This window comes from Molothrus ater, chromosome 19 (genome assembly GCF_012460135.2).
Source record: "Molothrus ater isolate BHLD 08-10-18 breed brown headed cowbird chromosome 19, BPBGC_Mater_1.1, whole genome shotgun sequence".
NCBI lineage: Eukaryota > Metazoa > Chordata > Aves > Passeriformes > Icteridae > Molothrus > Molothrus ater.
Genome location: NC_050496.2, coordinates 6,810,661 through 6,825,325, shown reverse-complemented (window position 1 = coordinate 6,825,325; position 14,665 = coordinate 6,810,661). Strand labels below are relative to the sequence as shown.

The window sequence follows — 14,665 nt, the reverse complement described above, 5'->3', positions numbered from 1 at the left end:
TATATGTTGGGAAATAATTCATGCTATAAAAGAATGTATCTTATAAAGATTGTGAAATCCAAACGAGTCTCTGACCACAAGCAGCCTGAGAGGTGGATGTCTATTCAAATTCTGAAATTCCTGAAGGCGTTAGGAGAACAATCGGCAGTTAGCTTATGAATAGACACACCCAGTGCGATGATCATCATTATCCCGAGGCATTGGAAGACGCCTAAGAGCGATCATTACCCTGTGGATAACAATGATCAAGATAGCTGAAGTCGCCAGAAAGATACATGTGAATACGTGACTTCCTGGGATTCTTCCTGGAATCAACGCTGGCTATCAACCAGGAAACAGCGATTGTCCAGCTCTGCACACTGAAAGAACCAACTATGAATGTGAAGAGTTACAAAAGAAACTTGGACTCCTTCGCCTCGGGCATAATAAACTGTATAAAACATCTCCACTAGAAGCGACTCTCGTGAACGAGGCGGGGGGGGGGGGGGGGGGGGTCCAATGCGATAGAGTTCACCCAGCGCCAAACTCGGGGTCGATGCTGTCTCTTTGGCTGTGGTGGTTTTGAGGACCATATTTTGGTCGCAGAAAACGATAAATAAATCTTTTCACATTTTTGATAATTTGGCTTTCAATCGCTCATTTATAACACTGCATTTTACCAGTATGTCTGTAAGGAAGAACAGTCACTGATATACTCAGTATGTTTCTAATGGGCCTTGTTGTGGAAAATTAAAACTCCAGCTCTGCAAGTCTCACCAGTCAGAGCCTTTTCCATTCTATTTTTGGCCTAATTCATTTATGAAATGAGGCTTAAACAATTACTGTACCTGTGTGTCTATCAATCCTTGTAATAACGACTTAACTTGTTATCTAGCCTTAATAAAGTCAGCACAGGGGTAACAGCCTTTAAGATATCAATTTCCTGCACCTTTAATGGAGTAATTGGTAACTCCATCTCAGATAAAACCTGTTCTCCCCGTACAAAATCTTCAAGGTATTTCAACAGAAAAGATGTAAAAGCAAGAGTTGGATGGTGGGTGCTGCTACCTATTATCTGTTCCCAACAAGCATCTCCTGGGACAAAGCTGGTTGGATTAGTATTCAGGTAATGCAGTCATAGCCACACACCACACTCACCACAGCTGGCTCAGCAAAGAGAGAAGGCTCTTTTGTAAGGGTTAGTTCCAGCGAGATTTACTCAGAGGACACCAAAGAGAAACCCGGATAAAAAGAGGATCAGTACATCCTGTGGACAGCTTAATAATGGGGAGTGGGGGTGGAGCTAAGGGCAGGGCAAAGGGGATTGGTCTCCAGGGGAGAGGGGGTAGCCACTAGGGGTACCCAACCAATGAGGAAACAGGGAAAGGGAAACCAGAGGAGGTTGTGAAATATGGTGGAGGTCCATGAGGGAGTCTTGTCTGTCCCACAGGAGGAATGAACTCTATGGTGAGTCTTTCCAAGGCAATTCCCTTGGGAATTGGCTGGGGGGAGAGGGTTCATGGGATACTACAAAGAGGGGACATAGTTTTACTTACTTACCAGCCTACATTTTCCTGTCTGAATACAGTTACTGTTAGTCAAGCTGTCAATTTGTCACCACTTCATAGATACACTCTAAAGGCATATAAATCCCAGCCTTTTAACAGTGGCCTTCCCAAGTAAATATCTACCAAGTTTTAGCCTTGATAACCATGGGGGGGGAGGGAGGGGGGGTGTGTTTGTAGGTTTAATTACAAATTTTTTATATTTTCTAAAACATTCTAACAGAAAAAAACCCCAATATTTAAAAGTTAACAAATGTTTTTAAAAAGGGTTCTTTTGGATAGCATTACAAGATAGCAAGAAATTACAGATTAAACTGCTTTTGACTTTGTACCTATGCGATGATTTTGTAATAATAATTGTCCAAGGCATGCAACTTCCTCCTAGGCCACAATGTTTTCAAGCTAAAGACTGGTCCTGCATGCAGAGAAATCAAATCTTTGGAAAACATGCAAACATTTTAGCTAGGGGAAGGTCAGGAATATGCCCCCCTCCACCTCTGTCCTCTGGTGTTTGTTACATGACCTGTTAGTATTTCAAATATTTATCACAGTTATAAGCTGCAAATCCAACTTCAGGCTCACACAAGTCTGCACGGTGTGGTCTGCTCACTAAAATTATATAAAATAATTCTCTAAAGAACTAGAATATATTATTATTCCAAAGAGTACTTGAGAGTAGTGAGTAGTTGTTAAATGCTTGTAAACAAGGAAGCAAGAAGCTGCTCAGCCTGATACACCACAACCAGCAAAAAAAAAAAAGTATTTCATATCACTGCCTTTTTGCATATCAGGTCTCCATAGTCACCTGTAAGTAACACCTAAAATTGCTGTGACAATTCAGGGCTGCTGGACCCAGATCAAACACAACCTCCCCCAGCATCTTCCTTTAAATTTGCCCCCTCTCTGCCTCACTGTGCACAGTGGAGCTGACAATTAATCAGATTTTGGGCACGGAACATTTGGCAGATTTGATCTGCTCTGGGACACCAAATAAATGAACTCCATTTTCACAAGATCAGAGGTTTATATGTTGATGGGAGACTTGGGCACCTTGCTGGCATGAAGAAGCAATAAAACATGAATTATTGTTGCAATGCATTTTGCTTTAGAACATTAAATGATAGTTTGAGGCTTTGCAAGTTGCAATTCATGAATAGTAAACTGATTGATTTGTTTTCCCCATATAACATCAAATAATCATCCTGGTATGAGCTCAGCAAAGGCCGCTTTTAATGGGGATAAGAACTACAGAGATTTTTCATCAAACTGATGCTTTTTCCTTGGTCCTAAAATTAGGAGCCAGACCAGTTAAGGGATAAAAGGTTTTTACCTTGGTATTTAATAAGGGTCCTTATAGTGCAACATTTTGCCAAGTTGGAGCACACCAAAATGCACACCCCTGATAGATTCTGTATACAATTTTATAGACCTCACAAATTAGCATATCTAACAAAGATGCCCCAATGAGAGGCTTGAATGAATAGCATGATATTCTCCAATTTCAAAGTATTCCCCCCTGGATGGGCCAAATATTAGTTTACAGGATGTGTACCAGAGGGGCCTCGGTTTCCCAAGATAGTGCAGGGCTTTCCAGCCTCCAGCTGTGAGGCGTTTAGGATGTTTGGTCCTCTGGCTTAACAGAATACCAGGACTATGCTAAATTATCAGACTTAAGGAATTACAAATATGCATGCTAAGAGCACTGAGAATACTTTAAAAGTATATAAAAGGGAAATAAAAGAGAAGACAAAAATATCATCTTGGCATCAAACTAACATGGAATAGGAAATCTGATACATTTGAAATATACTACTAATTATGCAATTAACAGAATCATCCTTCTGAAATCACTGTGCTTTTGCTATGTCTTTAGTAGTTTTGGTCTTAAACCTCACTTTTGCTCAGATCCTTACAAAAGGATCCTCCCCTTTTTTTTAAATCACTGTCTACAGCTGCAGTTACAGATTTTATTTGCCATTATGAAAAAGAAAGCAGCAGAGGATAAAATCTCATCATAAAGCAGGTGACATTCCCATACACCACACTAGAGAGCCAAGACACCCAAGTCAGGGGGAAGGAAAACTAAACATTGGATTGTGCTTGGAATATCCACAGGAATATCTCTCTGATCTAATCCACGTGATTTGCTTAAGAAAATACGGGTGATCTGCAGCCCAGAAAAAGTGAAATCCAGGTATTTCAAATCCCCTGTCAGTGCATCTCAGGCAATGGGCTCTCTTTCCTTGCCTTTAATACCGTGACAGTTATGAAAAGAAATATATATATATGATTATAGTTATAAAAGAAAGGAATGAAATCACAACAAAAATCCCTCACTAGATATAACAATTTCTTTACAAATCTCTTTATATGGAAACTTCATTCTTGAGGAGGCCTGAATTGTCAGAAAACTCCAGTCTCTGCAAGGTGACAGCTATCATCCAATCTGCGGGTAAAGTAGCGATTATAAGTTCTTTTATTCTTGTTGACGTGTAGTGAATACTTTGATATTTCTGGGTTACAGCTCTCCTGCAGAAGTCCTGTATAGGAGTTTTGAATGCTTAATGAAGAAGTATCATCTTTAAATAGTATCATCTTTTCCATGCACCTCTCCCACCCCTTCTTCCAACCCCAAAGAGCTTTGGATTTCTAAAAAGTTCACTCATGATAATCATTTTCCAAGTCAGGAGGTGTCTTGGTAATGTGTTAGTTCAGGTAATTTTGTGTTTAAGCAGGTGATCATCTACCTTTAAGCAGATGATCCTCATAATGTGGACTAAATGATGATGTGCTTGATTTCTACACAAGTATGACAGGCGAACAGCTGGACTGTGAGCCAGCCAATCCCTGACAAGAACGTAAGCAGGTGAGCCAGTGGTAACCAAATCATAGGCAGTGAGCTGAGTGGTAACCAAATCATAGGCAATCAGGTTCAAACGTGGAGTCTTTTGAATAGCCTATATAAGAGCTGTGCTATATAAGCCTATATAAGACTCTCTCTGCTTCATGAACTCTGATGTCGTGTCATCTCTCCATCTCCCCTGACCATGGCACACAAAGTCCAAAAAGTTTATTTTCAATGAATGCAGTGGTGGAAAACACTGAGTACTTTGACAAAATAAAGTTCTACATACGAAGGAATTTAATGCAGAGAATAGGCTTGTGCTTGGTGGCTCCAGTTCATCCTCTCCCAGGAAAAGTTTTATTACTCCTTGGTCTGTGCAAAAGTTTGATTGAAATTGCAGAAGTTATAAAAATACAGCCAAAGAAACACAAACCAAAGTATTCAGTTTTCCTAGCAATGAGGTTTGTCATTCCAATGCAAATTTACCACAGTCTGCAGTGGGAAAAAGGTATTGGTTTCAGGGCTGGGAGTGACAGCAGAGGAATGCTAAAATCCCCAGTTTTCATCCTTTTTTACATAGTCTTTCTGCAGCCTCAGGAAACAAGGATAAGTCAGACAAAGATTTGCTCAGCATTTGTTGATAGCTCTAAGTAGTCAGTGCTTTAAAAAAATTCAGATTTTGTCTACAAAGAAAGACCTATTTAAGTGTCATTAATCTGGTGGTTGTTCTAAACTTCTCTGCCAGGATTTGAGGATATCAGAGAAATGTCATAAGGGAAAAACATCTTTATATAAACCCTTTCCCTCATTTCCAATGTGAAATGATATCAGAAAATACTCAGTTAGCATCCACTGCCCCAGGATATAAACAGAGTTTTAATGGATTCATGCAAGAAATTTGTGGAAGTCTATCCCCTGTAAACAGCTCTTCTTCCTATCCTATCAAAGGCTATTTCAACATCAAGCAGAACCAACCACCTCCCATAGTGAATCCAATTTTGTATCTGCAATCACTGCTCCCAGATGGTGGATGATATTATCAGTCAAGAATCTGTCTTCAATAACAATTCGTTTGATCTGTACAGCCTCTTGCAAGGAGCAGATCCCTCAGGCACAAAGTACTTTTCACCAATATTTCTCAATTATCATAAAAGAGGGCAGCATAACCCCTGTCTTGAAAAGGTTCTTCACAAGTTTAATTTTTAAAAAGTAGAAAACAAAACCAGATGCAGATTAGGGCCAGAATAATTGAATGCCTTCCACATCTTTTTAGTTAAGTGTGGGTGTGGAAACCCAGGGCACTGGGAGTATTTCTCTGTCTGCTCTGGGGTGCCCTGACCCCCAGGGGAGCACTCACTTTGACCTTCATTCATGGAAAAAGTTTCCTAGACTTCAAGATAGACTAGAATCCACAGAAATGTGAAAGAGATTATAAAGAGTAGTGTACTTGTATCACTTGGTGAGAAATTTAGGTTTTGGGATTTTTAGTATGTTGTGGATGGAAGCAAGATAGAGGGCACAGAGTGTCCTCCTGGATTTCTTCTTCATGCTTCTTTCTTCTTCATGGGTTTGGGAGGCATTTTGTAGTTGGGCAGAAGAGTCCGCATTGTGAGGTCTTTGGGATCAGTTATTGGGTTAAAAGAGAAAATATTCTCAGTGTCAGTTCTTAATTGGATAGTTTAGTCTTAAAAGATCTTGTACCAAGAGATTGTTGGCCATTTTGTGCCTTCTAATGAAAAACTGCCAAACTCACAGTAGTGAGACTGTTTTACTGATAAGAAATAATAAACACTTGAGTCCCAACATGAACTACCATCTCAGGTGCCTTCAATTCAGATTCAGAGAAACTGACAGCTGGTACCACCACAGGCAGGCAAATATAAAATCCATAAATACATGCACACTACCTGAGCCACCCAAACTTTTGCCCTTTTCTAACTGTAGACTTGTTTCAACTACAGTCAGATAACTGTCATCCAGTTTACAGTTTCTTGTTCAGAGTCAGAGCTTTAAATTCAGCTAAATCTTTAATATATTTATATATATATATACACAGAGCATGAGTTTTACACTTGTCACATGGGGTGTGCTATGAACTTCTCCTGTGCACTAGAAAATTTAGGCAACACAAATTCTCCTGAATTGGTGAACCTGCTCAGGAAGATACATGTAATACAAAGAAGTGAACAGAACTTAGTTAGTTAAGCCCTCTGAACTTAAAGGAGAAAATTTGCCTTCCTTACTTTGTAATTTTTTTTAAAATGCATGATTCCATTAAGGTTTTCTTTCAATGTTACTTGTCTAGAATACACTGCTTCAAATGGAAATCAAAGGGAGGGAAACTGAAATGTATTAAGACCCAATAAATGAAATGAACAGTCACCTCTCTTCAACCACATCTTCATCAGATGGGAACCACAACTTTTAGAATGTGATCAGGATTTATTAACCAACTTTTATACCAGCAAGAAAAAGAATATCCCCAGTGTTATTTCATGTTCTCTGGTTTATTAAATACATAGGGCCTTTTAAACACTTTTTTTTTCCAATATACCCTTTAACAGTAGATTCAGATTCCATCTCTTCCTGGAACATGTCTGAGTACGTTTGGAAGAATTTAGTGCAGAGATGCAATAGAAGATTTTGTCAGAGTTTTAAGCCAGTCTTGCTCTCATACTTAGAGATAAATGGCAACATTACTTCATCAGCATCACTGGCAAAGCTTGAATTCTGAAAGTCTGTATTTCTATTCGACATATCTTCTGAGCCTGTTTTTCCAAAAATAGGATAGCTTTTCATGCTCCATCAATTCATGGCACATTGGAGCTATCAGGAGAAGGAGGGCTCCATTCACCACAATTTATTACACGTACAGAAAATAGTATGTATATTTTTTCAACAGCTCTAGAAAACTCTAAAGAAACTCATAGTTTAAAAATGGGTTGGTCCATTTTCTCCAGATTTATAATTCTGTATCAATACAAGTCTTATTCTGGTGGGTTCAGTGTAAGTGAATGGAGCTTCACAGGCCAATCTGCACTGCAATACTTAGTGTTTTATTTGTATATAAACACACATTTTAGATAAAAAATTATATATAAACAAAATCAGTCCCAAATTCCACATCAGGATACTTTGAATTTTAATCAATCCCTTCAGAGCAATTGGAGGTTATGAATAGAGAAGACAAGTTCTCTACACTCATTTTCAGAGTGCACTTTAAGCACTCTTATTTAAGCATCCTTTATTTCCTGCCCCTAAATTTGAGTATAAAAACCCTTCCTGGTTTCATGTCAGAGAAAACTCTTGATAAGAAACCAACAACCATTAAACATCACAAAAACATTCGACCCCCTGTGAATTATCTATATTAACGTGGATCACATGTCAATACACAGTAATGCCTAGAGAAAAGCTGACAGTATGATAATAATTCAAAGAATTTAAGCTTACAAAGAGAAAAATAAAATCGCATCAGAAACATTGTTCACAGGTGTGTCTGGGTGCAGCAGTGACTCTCAATTGTCAGCATCCGGCTAGCTCCAGCACTGCCAGCAGCACGAGGGGCACTTCTCCCAAGAGCTGGCTTCGGGATAGCGCCTAAGGCAGTGCCCAGCTTGCGGCTGTAGGCACACCTTGTGCAGGACAGAGTCTAGTAAAGGCTGCAACCAGCGGAAAGAAGACGGCGGACTCCAACTGTGGCTTAATCCGGGCTTTAATGAATCTGGAGGGACTGACAGGAGAAGATGGGGGGGGGGGGCCGACAACAGGTTTTAAGGGGTAGGGAGGTGCCAGGCATTGGGCCAATGGGGGTGCAGTGGGGAGTGGGGTCCAAGGGATTGACACGTGGTAACTCCAACGGGAAACATTCTGGGGAGGGGCCCCGGTTCCTCAGCCAACCATCGAACTCCCCTGCTGGAACATTCTAGCAGTAAGGGTGGGGAGTGAGTGATTGGCGGGGTACCAGGGAGGGATCAGAAGAAAAAATACAGGGGTTTCCAGGGAAACCAGGGCGGAGTTTAGGGGATACATTGTTGGCTGAGGTGGAGCCAGGAAGACAGACAGCTCCAAAGGTGGGAAGGGAGAACTGGGGCAGAACTATTTTCAGACAGAAGGGGATTGGAATAAACCAACCTAATAACTTAACAAAACACACTACAACATCTCCCCCTTTTTCGTTTAAAAAAAAAGAAAAATCAAGTGAAGGCTTAACACACATCTTGCGGGTCTTGACCTTCAAGTTCAGAGTCCATGTGTAAGTCTTCAGCGTCTTGTAACTCAATAGACTGTCCCTCTTCTTCGGCCGACACTTGATTAACATTAGGGGGGGATGTCAACTTAACTAAAAGTCCTTTAACTAATCTCCAAACAACCGTTGACGCAACCGAAACTGCAAGTATAACTAACAGGACTAGCAAAGCTGTCTTTAAGATTGAGCCGATCCAGCCGGAGAGGCCCCAGTTTTTGAAAAGGTCCCCCAGCCAATCCGATGTGTCTTGCTTGATCTGATGGACCATGTCCTGCATTTTTTGAATGGAGGCTCTTGCGTCCTCGGCCCAGGATGATAAGTTCAAGCAGCAGAGGCCCTCGAACTCTCCGCAACGATGATTATGTAAAAGCAACAGGAAATCAATTGCTGCCCTATTCTGGAGCGTTGCCTTCCTCATTATTTCCTCGTCTGATAGGAGGTCTGATAAGGTGGCTGATGTAAGATTAGCTTGCTTAGCAACCCAACACTCTAGGCGAGCCAATTCTCCTAGTGACTTAGCCACCGACACCCAAGGTAAAAACAAGGTGACGGCTACAATTTTTGGCTTGGACCAATGGATAGTTTCAGAGTCACACTCCGGATCGAGATCCTTAAGGTCTCTTTTGGACCAGACTGATTCCGGGGGGGCTCTTTTCACCTTCCAATCATTAATTTTGGTCAGGTTGGGTGTAAACAGCGACAGCTGACCCAAAGTACAAGGACCTCCGACCAGGCGAGAGGGGATGCCTGCCCACGCTCGGTCTCCGCAAATAAAGAAAATTCCCCAGGGTAGGGACAGCGGCTCGCTTCCCAGGGTGGATGCAATGGGTATTTCAACGGCCGTCTCACACCACTGGGCAGCAACGTATTTGTTCTTTATTGGTTTTATACGAGTATACCTGCTGTCCCAGAGGACTGGGGAAAACCAAAACAGAAAACAAAGCGAGGCATTAGTGGAGCCGAGCAAATCCAGTTCTGGCGGTTCGGAGGTCAAAGGGGCCAGCCCCTTGATTCCGTCCCTCCAGACATTGCTGGGATTCCTACGGTGAGAAAGGGTTTGGGTCACGAATGGGACAAGGGAGGAGTTGAAAGGGGAGGGCAACTCATCGGGAGAGAGAGGGATCCCCACGAGGCAGGTCGACATCGGGTCCTCTGCTGATGCCATACTGAGGCAAATGTGTTCTTGGCCGAGGGTGTTAGCGAGAGTTCTCCAAACGTTGGCCCTTGGCTGGGGGATGATCCACGGGCTCGCAGGTGGGATAACGGGCCACAGAATGATGGCCAGCAGGAACATAACTGAATAGGGAGCCATCCGGAGAGAATAACTAAAACAGCAAGAGAACAGAGTTAACAAAACAAAGCTTGAGGTTTGGTTCTGCCCTCAGAGTGGGGTGAGGTTTGAATAGGAGGGTTTCCGCTTCCTTCTCCAGCAGGCCTCCTCCACCTGTGCCACACTGCCAGTTTGTCTTGACCGCTTAGGGAGGAAGGGCCTGACCCACTTCGATGGCACCCACCTTAAACCTGAGGGGGTGGATACGCAGGCATATCCCCTTCCCCAGGTGACCAGGTCGTATGGCCCTTCTGTCTTCCAGGTCTCCGGATCTTTGACTAAAACTGGAGGCCTGGCCTTTAGGTGCAGCTGCTCATGGTGACCCAAGTGCCGCACAATTGGGGGATTTAAGTTATCAAATGAACAGTTCAAAAAGTTGATGGTAAAAAGTGCCTTCGGCAGCCAGATGTGAGGGGACTCCACCTTCACAGCCGTTCGTTGTTGTTCGAGTACCCTTTTCAGGCTCTGGTGGGTCCTCTCTACCACGGCTTGGCCTGTTGGGGAATAGGGGATGCCGGTCTTGTGCTCTACTCCCCATTGCTGCAGGAAGCTCCTTAGCTCCCTGGACTTGTACGCTGGGCCGTTATCAGTTTTGATGACCTTAGGGATGCCCAGAACAGCGAAGGCCTGCACAAGATGCTTTTTTACATCTGCTGCTCTTTCCCCTGCGTGGGCAGAAGCATAGACAGCACTGGAAAAAGTGTCAACAGAGACGTGAACATAACTGAGCCGGCCAAAAGAGGGGACGTGAGTCACATCCATCTGCCACACTTCACAGCTAGACAAGCCTCTGGGGTTTGCCCCAGAGCTGAGGGACGGAAGCTGATGGGATTGGCATTGAGGGCATGTAGCCAAAATTGCCTTGGCCTGCTCTCGCGTGAGTTGGAATTGACGAACAAGACCAGGGGCATTCTGATGGAACAGCTGGTGGCTAATCTTAGCTTGATTGAATATGTCAGGGAGTGGGGCCATCTGGGTTGCAGCAGCAAGGGCATCAGCTTTTCGATTGCCCTCTGCAATGAACCCCAGCAGGTCAGTGTGTGATCTGACATGCATCACAAAGAAAGGTTGCTCTCGGTGGGAGACTAAAGTAATCAACCTTGAGAGCAAATTGAACAAAGGTATGTTAGACACCTCTTGAAGGACTGCGTTCTCTGCTCTGGACACTACACCTGCGACATATGAAGAATCTGTAACCAAATTGAATGGTTCAGAGAACCTCTCGAAGGCTCTGACGACAGCGTCCAACTCAGCTACTTGTGGAGAACCCTCCACTTTAGCAACATCAGCCTCCCACTGCTGAGTTTGAGGATCCTTCCAAGTCACTACAGACTTATGGGATGCTCCGGACGCGTCAGTGAAAACGGTCAGGGCTTTCAGAGGGGTTTGACTCTGAACCTTTTTTATTGGTAATGCGAATTGGACGTCCTGATTAAATAATTTATGGGCCGGCCGATCAACAGCAATTTGACCGGTGTAACTGTCCAGTGCAAATTGTAGTGTCTCATTTTCCTCAAGCAGCCTCTCAAGGGTTTTCTTTTTGAATTGGCCCGATCGCAATTGAATGGGAATGTGAATGCAGTCAAAATCACAGCCTGCAAGCTCCCTGATCCGCGATCTTGCTTTGCGGATGAGTTCTGCCACCAGCTCCTGTGGCTGTGTCATTCTCTTGGACCAGTGATGACTGAGAAAAACCCACTCTATAATCAGAAGAGGGTCTCTCGAGCCTTGGTCCTTGCCCCTAACTGGTTTGTCCCATTGAAAGATCATACCATGTAGGTGTGGCAGTTTCCCCAAAACTATGAACCTGAATGGCAGACCCGGTTGATATCTGTGGGCCTGCCTGGCCGAGATGGGATTGCTGGATTTTCTCCAATGCTGCCTGGGCCTCTGGGGTGAGTGACCTGGGAGAGCTGAGCTCCTCTCCCCCTTTCAACAAATTGAAAAGGGGGGCTAGGTCTTCGGTTGGAATGCCTAGCCAAGGCCTCACCCAATTTAAAGACCCACACAGTTGATGGACATCCGCTAAGGTCTTTACCTTCGTTTTAATAGCCAATTTTTGCGGAACAATGGTCCACTTGGTGATTTCCAAACCCAGGTACTTCCAGGGTGGCGTCCGCTGAATCTTGTCTTGTTGGAGCTCGAACCCTGCAGCAATCAATGCATTGATTATTAGGTCAAGCGCATGGGCAAGCATGTCATCGGTCGGAGCACTAACTAATATGCCATCCCTATAGTGATAGATGATAACGTCCTCCACGGCTGTACGAATTGGGGACAGCAAGGAAGCCACATACCACTGGCAGATGACAGGGCTGTTCTTCATGCCTTGTGGAAGAACACGCCAATGGTAGCGTTTCCTTGGGGCTTCACGGTTGATGGAAGGAACCGTGAAGGCAAAACGTGGCGCGTCATCAGGGTGTAAGGGAATTTGGAAGAAACAGTCCTTTATATCTACGACAGCCAGATTCCAATTTTGTGGGAGCATCGCTGGGGACGGCATCCTTGGTTGGAGAGATCCCATATCTTCAATGAAGTTGTTAATTTTGCGGAGGTCGTGAAGGAGCCGCCACTTGTCTTTATTAGGTTTTTTAATCACAAACACTGGGGAGTTCCAAGCTGACATGGACTCCACCAGGTTTCCTTTAAGTAACTGCTCATGGACGAGCTCATTGAGCGCTTTCAATTTTTGTTTGTTGAGCAGCCACTGTTCTACCCATACTGGTTCATTTGATTTCCAATTCAGTTTCTGGGTAGAGCGCTCTTCAGTGGCCGCTGCCCAAAAATCTGGGGAGCCATCGGGAGATCAATTCTGGCTCCCCATTGGGCGAGGAGATCTCTCCCCCACAGGGGTTCTGTGTAGTCTAAAATGAATGGGCGTACTGACGCCAATTGCCCATCCGGACCCCGAATTTGGACAATGCTCTTAGATTGTCGGGCCAATTGCATACCCCCAACACCTTGTACGCGCCCAGCCACGTCCTGCAGTTCCCAATGTGACGGCCATTCCCGAGAGGGAATGATTATCACATCTGCCCCTGTGTCCAGGAGACCTCTGATTGATCTGTGGTCCCCTCCCCTCGAGAGTTGGCAAGTAATTCGGGGCTTTTCTCTCCCCAAGACTTGAGCCCAGGCTACTGTTGGAGGGGTGTTCTGTTGAGATGGTGAAAGTAGCTCTGGACACAGCCTCAACTCTGGCACTGGGATGGCTTGAGCCACCACTTGGCCTTTGGGGAGGAAGAGGGGAGGGCGGACACAGTACAGCCCCATCGAGAACTTCCCTGGGTCAGCTGTCAACAAGCCCGGGATGACATTGATCTCGAGTGGAGTGAATTTTGTGTCTCCGACAACGACATACCCACAACGTCCAAGCCGTCTCCACTGGCCGGGGCACTCTGGGCACACGGTCACCAGCTGGAAATCAGTGTTTCTTAGATGCAGAGGTCAAGTCAGCTGCAACCTATAGGGAGCAGATTTAGATGTTGTGGTCAGAATAGGCTGTGGCTCAAGACAGGCTAAACAAGTGTCGAGGTTTAGGGCAAATTTGGAGGAGAATTTCCAAATTAGGGCTCCTCCAGTAAGCAAACCCACACAGCCCCTCCCCCTAACCGGTTCGGGAAGGATTTCTCGGAGAGGAGTGGAAAGAACCTGTTTATTTAACAAGCACAGCACCCCCCAGCACGCAAAATGAACAATACCGGATGACACCACTCTGAAAAAAGATGACAAATTCGAAAAGTCTCTCTGGGGGTGGTCACTCTGTTCTCAGTTCCTCTGGCGCTGGGGCTGCTGCTGCAGGCCAGAAGGTGCAGGATCTTGGTGTTTCTCAGGTCCCAGTCCGGAGCAGGTTCGAAATGATCAGAAAAAGGAAAGGAGAAACCGTCCAGGAAGAAATTGGACAGTTTAGCTGAACTAGCTAAAGAGCAAAAGCAAGCAGAAGCGAAGCAAGCAAGAGCGAGAGAGCAAAAGCAAAAAGCAAAAGGAGCAAAAGCAAAAGCTGCAGTCTCTGTGTCCCGCCAGGCTGATAAGAAAACCAAAACAAAACTTTCCCTCTTCAGAGCCGGTCTTAAAGGTACAGAACATAATATCCAACATTAACAGAACACATGAATGAGGATACAAGCATCCTAACGTCACCCTAGGACAACAAGTCAAGTCTGGTGAGAAAATAGCATTGGGCACAGGCGGTTCTCCCCCTTTCCCCTCCCCGCAAAATGTTATTGAACCCGCCTTATTTTTATCGTAGCGCAGGGGGGGACTGCACTCACGTCTTTAGTTTTTTTGTGGGGGATTCCCCCTCTGTGATTTCCCCCTTTTAAAATCCACGAACTCCCGCCTTAGGGGGCAGTCTGGCATCCAGTGCCCCAGCTTGCCGCACAGGTGGCACGGAGAGCCTGCCTTCCCATGTGGTTCCGGGGCGGATCGGGGTGTTGGGTGGTCGTTGACAGGAGTGGCGTCTACTAAGGAATCATCCAGGGTATCAGCAGCAGCAGCTGTTCGGCGAGGTGGCATGCGGGCCCTCTGGTCCGGGTCTCCTGCTGTTATGGTGACCCGGTGCATGCAGACTTCAATCATTTGCTGCAGGGTTGGCGGAGGATCTGGTGGGAGGCTAAGGATAGCCTCCTTGCAAGCGGGATTGGCGTTAGTACGGGCCACCTCCTTTAAGAGCTCCGCTCTGGTTCCCTCGCTTTTCACCT

General features: G+C 44.7%; 1 protein-coding gene across 1 annotated transcript; it reads right to left on the bottom strand.

Annotated features, from left to right (window-relative positions):
• Window positions 1-8,086: 8,086 nt before the first annotated feature.
• Window positions 8,087-13,434, bottom strand: LOC118693622 (uncharacterized). The gene is made up of 2 exons (XM_036394322.2): window positions 13,327-13,434; window positions 8,087-9,963 (listed from the first exon to the last, which is right to left on the bottom strand). Exon 2 carries the CDS (start codon window positions 9,948-9,950, stop codon window positions 8,598-8,600), a length of 1,353 nt encoding a protein of 450 aa, XP_036250215.1. The 5' UTR covers window positions 9,951-9,963; window positions 13,327-13,434; the 3' UTR covers window positions 8,087-8,597.
• Window positions 13,435-14,665: the final 1,231 nt, after the last annotated feature.

What these genes read in the sequence shown, in the direction of transcription:
- LOC118693622 (XM_036394322.2), bottom strand. Translation starts at nt 9,950, where the DNA reads ATGGCTCCCTATTCAGTTATGTTCCTGCTGGCCATCATTCTGTGGCCC.